The following is a 17,283-nucleotide window of genomic DNA, read 5'->3' as shown; positions in this document are numbered from 1 at the left end:
CTTAGCTGCTCTCATTTTTAATAGGGGGCTATGGTAATATTCTCATTTAGACCAGGAGGTATTCCTGTGTCAAGGGTAACTTGCTAAAATAGTTCCCTGTATTCTAATCTGGTCTCCCACAGTCCCACCCCCCATCCACTTGTATCCTTCACCAACAAATAATAAAAACCTGGCTTCCTTGCATGTTAAAGTATGCTTGTATATAGCATTCTTTTCATTTAATGACCTGATGTCATAATAATGCTTGTAAATACATTTTCTCAGTTTACGCTCTATTTTCCCTATATAGAATGCTCCACATGAGTCCCAAGTGGCCAGGTAAACTTACCCCTGCAGTATTACATTTGTTAAAAATCCCTCCAGCAATTTCTCTACCCCTACTCTCAAGATGCATTCTATCTTTGTTCACAATGTATGCACATTGTGAATTTGCCTCACATTTGAAAGTGCCCTTTCTTTTCTTATCTCCTGTTCTTAACCCTTTATTCAATTCAAAAAACTCCTTTAAATTCTTTATGTTCTTATATATAATTCTCAAGGGTCATTACTTAGGGTAGTCAAATCTGTTAGTTCAGTGAAACTCTCCCATTCTTTTGTTAATAATGTCCTTTGCCAAATGTGCGTCTCCATTAAACTCCGTTATAAGACCCCTGTTATATTGACCGGCCTTTTGTCTGGACCTATTATTTATACAAAACAAGGCCCTTTTTCCCAATAAAGTTTCTGTCCTCTGTCATGCTACCTCTATCCTGGTTTCCTTTATTAAGTAAATAGGATAATCTCTCCAAAATGGCTCTGGTTTTAGCAGTTTGTCATTGGTGTGCTCTGTGGAGCGATGCTTATTTTGTTTATCTGCATTCGAGTTTCGGATTGGCATGTTGTCTCCTTCACTTTTTGTTAGTAACCTCAAACCATACTTTACTGACACAGTGCCAACACTCAAATAACTGTGAAAGTCAGAATTTGACACTGACAAATGCATTTTGGCCTTACTGTTGTATTTTGCTGCTTCCAGACTATAGCTGTAGTGCTGCTGAACTTGTAGATGTGTGGTGGATGCCTTTATTGTTTACATTTTTGTATTCCTAGACCTAATGTAGTAGTATTCAAACCCATCTGGATTCTAGTATTTTTTTTCTGTTAACAAGTTAATGAAACTTATTTTAATCCATTTTTGGAGACTGTATGTGCTGTTCAGGGGTGCTGACTTTGTGTTCCTTATTTTGTGCTTTTTAGTTTTTTGTACTCATTGAAATTTAGCTACTTAAAACGTTTGTATTCAGCAGTACTACATTTAATATACAAGCAAAGAACACTTCTTCTTTTCTGCATCTTACTCTGGATATTCTGTAGTCCATCTTATGCATCTCACACTAGTCAGAGAAGATAATCTGTGTCCAGTTACTTGGGAAAGGAAACCGGATCTTCGCCTTCTTTCTTGTCATGGTCTAAAAATACTTGTCATCTGCAGCAATAAAGAAAGCAGGTTGTTAAAGTTGTGATTGCTTTGAAAGTTAAGCCATCATACTAAATACCATACGTTCACAGCATCATTTTCTTATGATTTATGTTGCTTTGTCACCCTGTATTCTACTTACAGTGGATTTTAATTCATATTTAAAGAATGGGCAACATGTAGATTGGTACCCTGATTGGGGAACACACGTGCAACACATAGTTCACAAAGCCAGTGTGCCGAACAGTCACAGCCTTTAAGGCTAAACAACACACCTGATACACCTGTAATAGGTGATTCTATCGTCAGGCACACTGACGTCCCGCTCACCAAGCTGAACAAGGAGAAGGTCACGGTGAGCTGCCTGTCGGGCGCTAGGATCCGCCACATAACACAAGCACTCAGGTCACTCCAAAGCAAGTACAAATATGACTCGGTCATTGTCCATGCTGGTGTGAATGACCTGAGATGTACCTCCCTGGACTACATGAAAAGCGACATAGAGGAGCTCTCTGAGCATGTAGCCCAAGCCGGTATGACCCTGACCTTGAGTAGCATCTTAACTTCACCAAGAATGATGCCACAATATGAAGACAAGATGATCAATTTCAACAATTGGCTTAAGTATTGGTGTCATTCAAAGGGGATCCAATGCCTGTCAGCCTGGGATGACATGCTCGACAAGCCACGCTGCTTCGCTAGGGACGGCTTGCACCTGTTACCCCTGGGCTTTCGGATATTGGCAAAGGCTCTTGCCACCCCCATAGTGCCTTTTTTAGGCAAGGCTCAAAAGACAAACCCACCTCCATAGGTATCACAAGGGATAAGAAACTAAGAGTAATGCTACTCAACGCCATAAGTCTAAACCTCAAGATGCACACACTCGAAACTCTCCTTAGCATGGAGAACATCGATATCTGTGCAGTAACAGAAACCTGGTTCAAGGCTCCCGAGAGCACCCCAGCACTACCAGGTTATACCTCATACCATGCTTTTCGGCCCCAATACTTGGACCGAACCACAAAAGGAGGGGGAGTATCAATATTCATCAAAGATACCCACAACTCCAGGTTGTTGGCACAGCACGAAGCATCGGAGACTATCCATGTGCAACTAACAGTGGGTAAAACTGCCTTACAGTTTATAGCCTGCTATAGACCACCCTCCCAAATCCAGGAACCCCACTCGGCCTTCCTGAGAACACTGGAAAATATGAAGGTCTCTCCAAACACTATTATTTTTTGGGCGACTTCAACTACCCAAACATAGACTGGGAGCATTACTCTAGCTCCAACACCCTAGCCCAAAGGTTCCTAGAATTTATAAACTCAAATGCTATGGAACAACTTGTGACCACTCCCACAAGAGGGGCAAACATACTGGACCTGATCATCACCAACATGGGGACTCTATGCTCCAGACCAGAAGTGTATCCCTCACTAGTAAGATTAGACCATAAATTAATCTCACTGGATATCCACATCCCGACCCCACCCCCTGCCCAGAAAACCACAGTGAAAAACTTCTCTAAAGCAAACTTCACACTACTCAAAACCGAGGTGGAATCCTTCAAAGCCCCCGGGCCTGTGGAAAATAAGGCCCAGACCGCAGAATCCTTTATAAACGCATTCTGTGAACACCTTCAGAAATGCATGGATCATGCAATCCCAAATAAAACTAAGACCCAATCCCCCAAAGGCAGGCGTCCTGTCTGGTGGACCCCAGCCATAAACAAACTATACAATAGAAGAAGGAAGTTACTACATGATAGAGCAAAATACCAAAAAGGAAAGGCATCTCTGATCAATATTAGCAAAAAAACTACGGGCACTCATAAAATCATCTAAGGCCAGCTTTGAGAGAAAAATTGCACAGGACACTAAAGATAATCACAAAGCTTTCTTTAGTTATGTTAGGAACCTGGGTGGGAATTCCCAGATATGCTCAGAATTAGTCCAAAATTACAAAAAATACACCGAACCCACAGACATTGCCAACATCCTGGCCGACAAGTTCAGTGCGTGTGTGTGTGTGTGTGTGTGTGTGTGTGTGTGTGTTTTTGTGTGTGTGTGAGTGAGAGGAGAACATAGCTCTCAACTAATCAGGGACAAATCTCAGCAGAATCAGGGACAATTCCACAAATAATCAGGGACACTTTTAAAATATTAGTACTATTAACTTGGGACATTGACAGAATAAGAGAATGTGAATTAATGTATAGTTTCTAAAGTACAAACATAAATTACTAGCAATAGTCCAAAGATCATCCAAAAACGAAAAGTCAATGAAGCAAAAAAATCCAGATGACCACCAGAGCTTAAAACAAGTTTATTTAGACAAGCGCTTTCACGTAGAACAAGCCACTCTTTCTCAAGTCTTCAATAAAACAGTAAAAATCCCTACACATTTTATATCAAAAAGCACTATCAATTAATCAATTAAATACATCATTAAAATAAATTCACCCTTAAAATACATCAGTTAAGACTTCAGCTAGTATTACATCTTATTTAAGTGAGCGAGCTTCTAGCTCAAGTTTAATACAGACATAGTTGTTCAGCCCAGGGTATACATGAGCTTGCAGCTTTAATATCCACTTTAATTCAATTCGTTCAGTTAAGTTGTTTAAATTACCCCCTCTCTTGTCATTGTTAACATTTTGTAGAACTCTAAACCTAAAATTATGTGAAGGGAATTCCATTGTATGCTTAGCTAAAGCGTTTAATTTGTTTTTATTTTTTACATTATACATATGCTGATAGATTCTGTCTCTGAGCCATTTCTGTATTTTCGCTATATAAAAACATGTACATCCTGTGCACTCTGCCATGTATATTAATCTAGTTGTTCTACAAGTATCATAGAATCTAGGCTGAAATATGAAGGACAAAATAGGGCGTTTCAATTCCTGTACAGAAGAAACATATTGACACATTTTGCACTTATTGCAAAGGATATGTTCCAAGCTTCAGTGGGGACACAATATTCTTTAGCTGATCGTTACAAAGTAACTGTTTTAAATTGCTCTTGTTCTTATATGCAAAACTGGGTACTCTACCTATAACATTTTCTGTTTCCTTATCCGTTATCAGGAAATGCCAGTTCTTAATTATATCACAAACCTTATATTTTTTAGTAATGTAGCATGTTTGTGTAAAGTAAACTCGTCAGAGCCATTACCAGTTCACATTGTCCTTCACAAATAAACTAGAGGCCTTTAATGTCAATCTTTACTACTTTAGATGACAGTTGTAAGTCAGGGGTACTATTTAACACTGAAAAAAGCTCAATTCACAAGGAAACCTTATTTCTAATACCAGACTCAAGAAAAAAGTGCTATGACTGTGATAGTAACAGTTCAAACAACAGGAAAGAGTAAACTCCTGTCAACTCAGCTTTAACAGTAGAGTAGGATGGAACATAAGCCTCTCTCTCTCTTCTGAAGTAACTTTGGGCTTGACAGCTAATAGGACCTGTGACAGTGTTGATGTAGGTGGAAACTGTGAGATCAGAGAAGAAAAGCAAACCGTCACATAACATGCCTTGTGATGGTATCCTAGATGCTGATTTTGTTATGTGGATATGGACCTGTTTGGAAAAGGCAGTAAAAGTTGTGTTTGAGTAAGCTGAAGTGAATCTGACACTTGTGTCTTTTCTTTCTAGGTTCAATTTAGTGTACTCAATATAAGGTTGTCGTACAATGATGTTCAGCTGTTTCTGGCCATTGCAAAGTCCATACCTCGGCAGACAAGTACAGCAAGTTCTAATTCTTTGGCTACTGACACAGAGTCTTTAGCCATCAGCTCCATGCAGATTGGTGACAACCTGACATCATCACCTGCTAGAAAAGAAGCATCTCGAAGTAAACTGGACCCTGTCCTTGGTAAGTGACCATTGAGGTCTACTCCTGAAATTAACAAGATGGTTATAACTAACAGCAGTAAACACGGTGTGCTGTAATTAAATAATAAAGTGCAGCAGCATATGTGCTGTACCAGAATGATGTCTTTTGTATTGAGTGGTTCTGGTCTGAGGCAACTTGCCAAGTATTCAGCTTCTGTTAAGTAACCTGCTTCCATGCATAATATGTACCTTATGTCACATACTTTTTTGGTTAAAATGAAGTAAACGGGTTTCCAATTGAAAACATATTTTACTTATTTTTTTTTAAATGTTTACACACATTATTTAAAATTATGGTTCTGTGTGGAGTCTGCATGTCCTCCCCGTGGTTGAGTGGCCTCCGAAAGACATGCATGAATGGGCGTTCCTTCGCTGAAGGTTGGTTGTCGGCTGGCAAATCTGCACCATAAAAATCTACTGCCAATCATTAGCGGACCGGAGTTCCGCTGTGGCAGCCCCTAACCGGGAAAAGCCAAAAAGATCACAACAACCATTCATTGTGGCTAAAACTGGAGTAAGGCCACACCGCTCACATGACAAGTACCCACCCCACCCTTTCTCCCGCCCACACCCCACCCATTTAGTGACATCACTGTGACATCGGGCTGTGACATCATCGGGCGGGGAAGGCCCTCTTTTTCCATTCCTAATGCCTGCGTTCGGCTGATTTACTGTGCTTTTCTGTAAAAAAGCATAGTAAATCAGCCGGTTTACAAACTCCCATTGTCTGTTTCCTTTTTTGAAACAGAGTACTGGAGTTTATACAGTGTTTTCTGGACTACCGGAGAATCAGTTTGATTTCCAGACAGTCCGGAAAAAAAATGGAGGGGTGGCAACCCTATTTAAAATCAAGATTTCTTTGATTTTGGGGAGATTGACATGTATTTTGAGAGGAGATTTGTATCACTGTTGATATGTGGCTCAGACTTGACAGAGTACTTGTAGACGTTTTTATGTGCCCTTGGTGTGTTCATGCCATCACACTGGTGCTGATAGGCGACTTTATTTTTTAACTATGTCATGTTCTGGTTGCACATATAGCAGGGAATTTAAGTTTAAGTGCTGACTTCTGCATGTCACTGAGTTGGGCACCTTTGCACAAAGATTCTCCATCTTTCTTGGCTGTCCTTCTTCTATAGGAACTTAGCCCCAGCCCTTCAGCATGAAATTCCCTGCCCTCTTCATGAGGTAAGGGAGCATGCTAGTAGTTGTAGAATGTATGACGTAAGCTGCTTGATCTTTTTTTTTTTAATCTCTGACAATTCATTTCATACACCAAGAAAGTTAACTGAACATGTTTCATGAGTGCTGCAACTAGTGGGCCCATCAGATTTGGTGGTTTCATCTTGTTGAAGATTCTTTAAATAAAATGACTTTAAAATAACTATCCAGTTCAAGTGGCAAAGAGAGGTGTCACCCATTAGTGGCTTCATTTATACCTTGCCTGTTAAGGAGTTTTCAATAATTTTGGATATTCCTGTTAACAAAAAAAATTATGTAAGAGACTGTAGTTATTTCTTTCAGTTCTGTGCAAGTAAAGCAATGATTTCAATTGTCTCAATGCTATATTTTGTTGTACGAGTCTTTTCCGACATGTTTTGATCAGTGTAGCCATTGACTGTACTGCATCTGCTGCTGTTAATCAGACACACATCAGTATATGAAGTTAGACGTTAGAGCAAAAAGTTTCTTCAGTTTTTTAAATAAATTATAGGTGGATTCACTGGCTGGTTGTTTTCATTCCTTTTGTATTGGTGGTTTTTATTACACATCAGTATATTTTTTGGTCCCCCTCAGACCTTGTGGTTTTTGCTCGGTCCCCAGTGCCACCACATTCATGCTAAGTCTACCAGTCAACCAACTACCCCCCTCAGAGACTATGACAGTATTTGCTGAGGCAAATCATGGATCCTAATGGGGTCCTGGGGGCTTGACCACTTGTACTTCTGTCCATGGAGGATTTCTTTTTATATGCCTTTCCCACTTTCCCTGCCCCCTCCACACTAGTCAACTTTATTCAAGGGCATGTCCCCCTCTATGGACCACGGCTCTCCTTAGGGAGGTTCATAGACAGGCACCCAGTCTCCAAGGATTGACACGTCCATTCCTCCCTGCCGCTCTGTCAGTTGCCTGAGCCACTAATTGAATCCAGGTCAGGTGGGCCATAGTTAAGGCTTTATCCATCTTCACTACAGGAGCAGCTCACATCAGTATATTTTTAGTACTTTAAAATTCAGTGGCAACTTCAGAATTTTATGTGAAATGTTTAAAATTAATTTCTAAAGCTTGCCACATTTTAGTTGACATCTCTTGTCTTTATGAAAAAGTGTGGTGTTATTTAATTAGGTATTATGAGGATCATGCAGGGCCAAACTTCATTTAAGTAAATGAGGGTAGAGTGAAGCATACTCTTTATCATGTTGTATTAGTCACGTACTGATAAAAACTTTTAATAACTTGATTTAGGAGATATATTAGTCAGTTTCTTCTTAGGGCGGCCACGGTGGTGCAGCAGTTAGCGTTGTCACCTCACAGCAAGAGATTCTCTGGTTCGATTCTCGGCTGGGGTGCCTTCTGTGCGGAGTCTGCATGTCCTCCCTGTAGTCGCATGGGTTTCCTCCGGGTGCTCCAGTTTCCTCCCACATCCCAAAGACATGCTGTAGGTGGATTTGACATGCTAAATTGGCCCTAGGGTGTCAGTGCGTGTGTGTGCCTTCTGTGGAAGGTTGGGCGCCGGGCTGGCAACTCGACACCGTAAAACTCTACTGCCAATCATGAGTGGACAGGTTATCCACTGTGGCAACCCCTAACCAGGAAAAAGCTGAAAGAAGAAGATTAGTCAGTTTCTTCAGTGCTTTTAATGGTATGTTAGTCATCCCTCACCCTAATGATGAGAAAGAATGAATGGGCTGACTGGACAAGAGGGGGCTGATCAGCATTGGGGAGGTGACAAAAAGAATTGCCATAATTAAAGTTCGACCATAAGTGGTATTGGAGCTTCCTACAAGTAGCTGGCCCCATTGACACAATCAGCAGTCTCTAAAGTGTGTTGAATCTCTAAATTGGAATTCACCCAGTTGACTTAGTTTCTCACATGTAACTGTTTGAAAAGCTGATAAGATGATCTGATTTCCTTTTGTATACAGCATGTCAGTAGTGAAGTGTTGCTGGAGTCTCTTCTACTTTAGATCATTTGATACTTACTTACGGGCTGCAGCCTGATTCTGTTCTTTCAGTCCATCCAGTCTGACAGGTGAGTCCTCAAGCCACTTGCCGGATCCTTTTCGTCTCAAGCCCCTTTAACAATTCTCCCTCCCATAATGCACCCCTTCCCCTGGTTACCTCAGATGTTGTTTGCCGCCATAGTAAATGGGTGTAGTCTCACATCCCATTAAGTGCTCCACCTCACATTCTTACTAAACCCCAGCGTAATTGTTATAGTGCCCCAAAGGCTTATCATTGACATATTGATAGTTATCATTCAGTCCATCTGATCCAACATGTGGGTCCAAGAGCCACTTGTTGGACTGGATTTGGCCACATTAGTGCTTCTGTCCTGAAACCCTTTAAGAATTCTCTCCTAAATAAACCACTTCCCCTAGTTACCTCTAATCTCTTTTGCTGCCATAGCAAATGGACACAATTTCACCTCACAGCTAAGTGCTCCACCTCATATTCTTACTAAACCCAGATTTAATTGTTATAGTGCTCTGTGGGCTTATTGTTAACTTATACCTTTGTAGTTTTCCTGTATTTTATACTATTTCTTCAGCAGTTGGTACCTTTCTCATGGTGATGTTTTTTTCTGCCACTTGTTGGATCTTTTCCAATCATTATATAGCTTAATGTAATATGTTTAGCATAATTGTTATAGTATAAGTAGTTTAGTGGTTAAATAGATAATAGTTAATTACAGTAGTTACAACAGTCCAGCTTATTGTTAGCTAAGCGTGCTTCTGCTTATGTTGCTAGTGTTAATAGATATTAATATTGATATTTAATGTTTCTACTTGTATTGCTAGTGCTAATAGATACTAATGTTGATAATTAATATTTTCTGCCTTTTACTGTGGAGAAGCAAGCAATCTTCAAAAAGTGTTCTGAGTGGCCACAAGATATCACCATAAGACCTGCACAACCTGTGTGTGGATTGTTTGGGTGTACCCTGTCTGTTAGTTAATTGCAAGATATGTGTGGAGTTCAGGCCAAGGGCCTTAGCGAGAAACAGGCTCATTTTAAAAGGCCTATTGCCATCAGATCTGGAGGTGACAAAATTGAAGATGGCTTCTGAGAAGCCTCCAAAGCATAAGGATACAGATTCAAATAAGAGGCATGCTGAACCTGTGTCTTTAAACTCTGCCCCAATAGTTCCGAGGTTCAAAGAGCCAGTGTCTCTCACCCAACGTACACTTCACTGTGTTCAGAGCCCTTGTGTCCTATCTTGATCCATAACTCCCCAAGAAAGCACACATAGTAAGAGAAGCCAGATCAGTTCCCTCTCTCCTGACCATCCTCTGCACTATCCATCAGGTCCTTCAGTTCTTAAGAGTATTTCTACTGCTAACTTGGGCCATCTGATGTAGAAATTCCTGAGCACATAGAGATTGGAGTCATTCCATCCCCTTGTCCAAAGGTGGCTGGATCCTCCCAGATGCGTCTGATTCTTGTTCCTTCACCAGTCCAGTTATGATCTCTGGTTGCTTTGGAACTGGTTTCCACCTTGGTCCTGTGGTATCTCTGCAGGCTATCTCTATTGCTTCAGCACTGGTGATCTCAAATCTGACTCATTCAACTCCCACACTGTCATAGCTAATGCAGTCTCTTAGCTGAGGGCTCAATCTCATGACTTTTGTTCTGTCGACAAGGTTGATAGGTACAGCTCCATTCAACTTTTGAGACCTCGATTCTGATCCGCCTCATTGAAGCCTGCCATCTTCCTGACTTCTGGGGTCCCTACAGCAGCTGCAACTGCTCTTCAAAGGGAGGGGTGGTTTGGCAGCTAATCAGTCTACTCAGATCCAGTGGAGTTTGGAAAGGCCTTTTAGTGTTGGGAAGGATAAATGCCTTTCCTAAGAGAGCAGATCCACAGGTTCCAGTGATTGCGATCCATCCCATGATTCCCTCATGCTCTTGACTTCCTCTCACCAGACGTCCCTTTGTCAGTGTGACATCATTACCTTAAAACCACTGCACAAAAGCAGATTCAGTCCTCTGAGGCATCAGGTGGCACCTCCCCTGATGTTTGCAAGAAGGGGATATGCAACAGGAAGCACTTGGAGTCCTTGTCGGAATTCCCTACCTCAGATACTGACTTGGAGAATCAAAAGGGTTCCCAACAATCCCCATGTTGGGGATGCCTCTTTTGGCAAAATTTTAGAGCTGATTTGCCAGAAGGGAGCTTGGCCCATTGATCCCCCCAGATGAGACAGTATTGTTTAGGTTTATGGGTCAGAAATCCTGATCGGGTCTTCCACTGATATGTTGGTTGACTGAGCAGTCAGGAGGTCTTGGCATGAACCTAGCACTTCTGAAGCAGTCCCAGGTAAACCTGATACAATTTTACGCCCTTCTAAAGACAAGCAACACTAGTCTAAATCTTCTCAGGACTTTTTGGAATTTTTGGATCTTAGATGGCAATTGAGGACTGATGCTTCACAAGCCCCTGGCCTCAATGAAAATGTGCCCATTAGTAGTATCCTAAAATTGAAAACTTCTTATTTTTTCACTTGATTTTGCTTGATTGTGTGAATGTGCTTATATGTGCACTTACATTTATTTTCCTACAAGGCTTGGTTTAGGGGTGGTGGTTTTATATTTGTTGTAATATATTTTTTAATATTGTTTGTCATAATTTTTAACCACATTTCTCTATTTATTCTTTTGTAGTACCCTAAATTATTTATTTATGGTTGGCTGCCATTGATTTGTTGAAGTAATCAGCTTTGTAGAGAATGAGATGGTTGATTAATGTTCATTAATTATGTAATTGTTTAATTGGTTGATTTTAATGAGGGTTCAGGATTGGGCTATTAAAACCCTGTGTTTTACTTCTGAGTTGTTCTGATGAAGTCGAAAGCGCTTAACCATTTTTTAATAAAGTTTATTCTTGGGTGGCACTTGGCTCTGAGGTCTTCTCTTTCTTTGTTGCTGTTTTTGCTCAGTACTTGCTACAGTTTAGACCACATATGTAATATTGTAGGCGGTAGCACCAAGGTTTGACTGAAAATGCAAGTAGAAAGTGTCTGCATGTACAGCAAGTGCAGGGCCAAACCAAGTCAGGAATGGGTAAACAAGCGGTCACCACCAAGGTGTAAAAAGCACAGCCAATAAGTAAATAATTATTTATTAGATGGTCCCAAACCAGTTTTGGCAAACATGCCTTCCTCAGTGGGAAATGTAGCACAAAATATATGACATCCTGCCATTTTTATAAAGCAGTCCCACCAGTGAGCATTCAGCCTCACAGATTGTCATCACCCCCAACACATAAAAGTATAAACACATTAACCCCCAAAAATCTCACAACTAATATTCAATGCTGTATCCTTGTAGAGTAAAACCTACAGAATATAACAAATTGCTTAAATTAATAAATTACATAAATTTCATAAATGATCATTGAGCCCCGGTGAAAAGAGACCCCCCCCCCCAACCTCATAATCCAATATTTCTCTTTTACATTTAGGATCGAATGCCAGCCCTGCCTATTGCTTCTATTGCCATGAATCCTATCTACAATCATAAAGTGGAATTTTGCAGTACAGTGGGTAGTACAATGTCTATATAATGCATTGGTCAATCGCTTATTGCGTATGTCACTCCAATGCTCTGACATGTGAAGAAGCAAGGGACGTGATGTCTGGCCTATATAAAAAGCCAAACAAGAACATGTCGCTAAATATATTACCCAGTCCGTTCCACAGTTCCCAAAGAATCTAGTATCAAAAACCTGACTTGTGTTCTTAATAGTAAATTGCTTAGACTTGGATATATATATTGACATGAAGAACAGTGGCCACAAGGATAGGTGCCCAACAATTTGTCCCCAGTGATAGTTATTTGATGATGAATGCACCTCCTGTACTGGTACGTTTGAAATGAGAAAAGTGTGATTCCAGTGTCTTTTCTCTCCTATATGAAAATCGAGAATTGGTGCCAAGAGTGTGATACAATTCATCATTAGCCATTAATATGTTCCAGTGTTTAGAAATTACCCTCCGAATCAAATTTATGTTGCGCCCATATGTAGTTACAAATCTAATATTATCAGACTTAACCCTCTCTGTTTTATCTTTATAGTCCAATAGTTACAACCTGTCCAAATCTGAGGCCCAATTGCTAGCAGCTATAATATCATGTTGTTTATAACCCCTAACTCTAAATCTATTGATGCGGTCTTGATGGGAGGTAACATAATCCTCCATTGTAGAACAAATTCTTTTCATACGTAAGAATTGGGACTTCGGGATGTTGCAGATGGTGTGGCTAGGATGCATACTTGTGGCAAAAAGCAAATTATTATACTGGGGATACTTGCGAAATACCTCAGTTCTGAGAGTGTTGTCAGAATTTCTAATGACTGTCACATCAAGAAAATTAATTTGTTGATAATCTGAATTTAATGTGAACTCTATACCCCATTTGTTGTTCAAATACTGAACAAATTCCATCAAATATTGCGTATCAGCCCACCACACTAACCAGCAATCGTCCAAGTACTTCCTCCAAATATCCAATTCATTCATATAGATATTATGAGTGGTGTCATATATCATCTGTTCCTCAAGATAAGCCATGAACAGGTCTGCATAAATGGGTGCAAAAGATGCACCCATCGCAGTGCCCTGGGTTTGCCGCAAACATTCCCCCTGGAAATAGAACACATTTTTACTAAGTACATGCTCCACCATACATAATAATGTATTGAAACCTGCTAGATACAGATTTGCTTGTTCCAACCAGTGATGTAAGGCCTGGAGCCCAGCCCAGTGGATAATGTTGGTATATAAAGCTTTTACATCCAGGGTACATAGAAGCCAATCTGGCTCCAATTGGGTATCCAGTAATATTTGAAGAAATTGTGTTGTATTTTGGCACAAATCAAATTTAGCAGGGGCTTCAAGTACTGGGTCAGAAATACATAAAGAGGTTCAGTCAGTGAACCATTGCTGGAAACTATAGGTCTACCAGGAGGTTTAGTCAGGGATTTGTGTATCTTTGGTAATAGGTATAATATCTGTTTCTGAGGATCCGAAACAGTCAAATGTAATTTCACAGAATCTGAAATAATCCCTTCTTCGACAGCCTCAGTTTGGAAGGAATCAATTTCCCTTTTGAAATTGGGTGTGGGGTCAGTAGGCGTATGCATATAGTGTCGAGGGTTGGACAACTGTCCATTTCCCTCCCCCAGATATTAATCCGTATTAATAATGACTACCACCCCTCCCTTATCAGCTGGTAATATCATGTCAGTAGCTGATGACTCATCAGCAGATGTGCTACTATATGTATTCATTGTTTTCCTAAGGATAGACCTGGGTCTTTTTCTGTTGCCCCCCCCCCCCCAATAGGTTTATTGGACTCAGAAAACCTGACAATTTTCTGAGCATCAAAGGGTTTACCCCTTTGATAATCATTTCGATGCCTGTTGAACTTCCGTATTTTCTTTTCTTTGATTTGCTTCTCAAAAGTGAAAAGCTCCCTTGTGAGCTTGTTGAGACAAACAGAGTATCGAGGTTGACCCTCATAGATTTTTAACTCTCCACACAAGTTCTTAACATCATCAATATTTCCATCTATCGTCCGTTCATAATATGAACTTAGAGTGCAGACAAATGACATGGATGCATTCTCTTGAGAAAGACTTCACTTCTGCAATAACAAATCATCCATCTTGCCCACAAGGGGTTGTATTTTAACCCTGAGACCTCTGAGTGTAATATATTTGCTTTGGTAAGCTTTAAAAAGCTTGAGGTGCCAGATATTTGTTTGTAGTGTTTTCATACTTTTTCCAAGTTTTTTGAAAATCAGATTGCAGCCGTCAACTGGATCAAAGTTCTGCTCATCCATATTTGGAAATACCAAAAACTCGTATATCATTTTTGTCGCCACAAAGGCCTTTTAGAATCACCTCAAGATCCATGACAATAAGCTCACAATCTGTTAACCTACAATACATTTATTTCACAAATCCAAATGTACTGAGTACCTGTACACTAATGCTACACCAGAGTGCCAACAGTCTGCTCAAAACTCGGCCACAAGGGAGTCATATCGTTTATAAGCAAGTAGCCAATATGTGAAGGTGTAATCAAATACAACCCTCACTGTACTAATAAACCTAATCCAATACAAAAGTTCATCAGGGATCCACCATTGATCACCTAAAATAGTGAAAAGCCCAAATAACTAAAATATAACAAAAAAGGGGGGACCAAAGAAACTGTACACAATATGTTTATATGCACATACAACCAATAGTCCAATGTAGAAAAGTATAATGTAGTGGGTGCTATACAAGGCCCTTAACAGACCCTTATTTGTTAATAAATAGACCCTTGATAGAGATATAACTGTCAATGACTAACCAAAAATATATACGCAGCAGTAAGTCCACAATGAAGTATAGAAAGCTATTAGTCTCAACCAGTAGTCCAATATAAGAAAGGTATAATATAATGGGTAATATATAAGACCCTTATCAGACCCCCATTTGTTAATAAATAGACCCCAGATAGAGATATAACTGTCAACAACTAACCAAAAATATACAAGCAGTAAGTCCACAATAAAGTATATAGAGCTGTTAGGCCCAACTGGGGTCATACAGGGGTTCACCTTTCTATACCTGTTCAAATTATATTAGAAATGTATAAACCTGTTATGAATCTAATACCATCCAAAACTGTCCCAGTTGTTAACCACAAATAATGCAAGATGTCAAAAAGACTAAAAATAGCTTATTAATATGACACAGGAACCTACAACTAATGTAACCAGGATTTCTACCCAATAATATCCACCATGGGAATCTTCAAATGTGTCTGAAAAATAACACCTACTAAGCTAGAGCTATAGGCTCTAACATCTTATTGGCACAATCAAACATGTTCATGAAGGTCAAGCATTTAGGTAACAGTGGATATTAATACACATTCGTAATAACAACATCAAAATATGTAGCATGTTGCAAAAAAACTTGAATAGATGTCCATAAATCCCAACATAGGGACTTTCAACAGTTCACCTGTTTAGTACTGCTTATTGTTGGATACCAAATAGTCAATATATATATATATATATATATATATCTCCATCATACTAACCAAATGTGTATCCCAAACACTAAATTTCTTTGTACTATTTTGAGGCAACCCCAATGAAAACTAAAGGTGCTATGTTACTGGGATATCCACCCAATAACAACCCACTTTAAAGCATTCAAATGTGCCCAAACACAGACAATATACTCCACTTGGTCATAACCTTACGGTTGAGGAACGACAAGCCTTACAGGAACTTAAGAACAACAAAAATATTGTGATATTACCAGCTGATAAGGGAGGGGCAGTAGTCATTATTAATACGGATTATTATCTGGGGAAGGGAAATGGACAGTTGTCCAACCCTCGACACTATGTACATATGCCTATTGACCCCACACCCAATTTCAAAAGGGAAATTGATTCCTTCCTAACTAAGGCTGTCGAAGAAGGGATTATTTCAGATTCTGTGAAATTACATTTGACTTTTTCGGATCCTCAGAAACAGATATTATACCTATTACCAAAGATACACAAATCCCTGACTAAAGCCCCTGGTAAACCTATAGTTTCCAGCAATGGTTCATTGACTGAACCTCTTTCTGTATTTCTGACCCAGTATTTGATGCCCCTGCTAAATTTGATTCATGCCAGAATAAAGGATACGGCTCAATTTCTTAAAATATTATTGGATACCCAATTGGAGCCAGATTGGCTTCTATATACCCTGGATGTAAAAACTTTATACACCAACATTCCTTACTGGGGTGGGCTCCAGGCCTTACATCACTGGTTGGAATGAGCAAATCTGTATCCAGCAGGCTTCAGTACATTATTAATATGTATGGCGGAGCATGTACTTAGTAAAAATGTGTTCTATTTCCAGGGGAAATGTTTCTGGCAAACCCAGGGTACTGCGATGAGTGCATCTTTTGCACCCATTTATGCAGACCTGTTTGTGGCTTAGCTTGAGGAACAGATGATATATGACCCCACTCATAATATCTATATGAATGAATTGGATATTTGGAGGAGGTACTTGGATGATTGCTGGTTGGTGTGGCTGGCTGATATGCAATATATGATGGAATTCGTTCAGTATTTAAATGACAACAAACGGGGTATAGAGTTTGCATTAAGTTCAGATTATCAACAAATTAATTTTCTTGATGTGACGGTCATTAGAAATTCTGACAACACTCTTAGAACTCAGGTGTTTCACAAGTATTTCCAGTGTAATAATTTGCTTTTTGCCACAAATGTGCATCCTAGCCATACCATCCGCAACATCCCGAAGTCCCAGTTCTTACGTATAAAAAGAATTTGTTCTACACCGGAGGATTATGTTACCTCCCAACAAGACCTCATCAATATATTTAGAGTTGGGGGTTATAAACAACATGATATTATAGCTGCTAGCAGTTGGGCCTCAGATTTGGACAGGTTGCAACTACTGGACTATAAAGATAAAACACAGAGGGTTGAGTCCAATAATATTAGATTTGTAACTACATATGGGCGCAACATAAATTTGATTCGGAAGGTAATTTCTAAACATTGGAGCATATTAATGGGTAATGATGAATTGCATCACACTCTTGGTCCCAGTTGTCATTTTTCATATAGGAGAGAAAAGACATTGGGATCACACTTTTCTCATTT

General features: G+C 39.7%; 1 protein-coding gene across 1 annotated transcript in view; it reads left to right on the top strand.

Moving 5' to 3' along the window:
* Positions 1–17,283, top strand: part of VPS13D (vacuolar protein sorting 13 homolog D) — a 3,321,573-nt gene that overhangs the window by 1,728,511 nt on the left and 1,575,779 nt on the right. Inside the window, exon 34 of the mRNA XM_044060428.1 lies at positions 5,120–5,339. Within this exon, the coding sequence (XP_043916363.1) occupies positions 5,120–5,339 (220 nt within the window). The remainder of the gene's footprint in view (positions 1–5,119; positions 5,340–17,283) is intronic.

This window comes from Protopterus annectens, chromosome 2.part0, assembly GCF_019279795.1.
Source record: "Protopterus annectens isolate FY-2018-M chromosome 2.part0, PAN1.0, whole genome shotgun sequence".
Lineage (NCBI taxonomy): Eukaryota > Metazoa > Chordata > Ceratodontiformes > Protopteridae > Protopterus > Protopterus annectens.
This window is presented reverse-complemented; position numbering and strand designations above follow the sequence as displayed.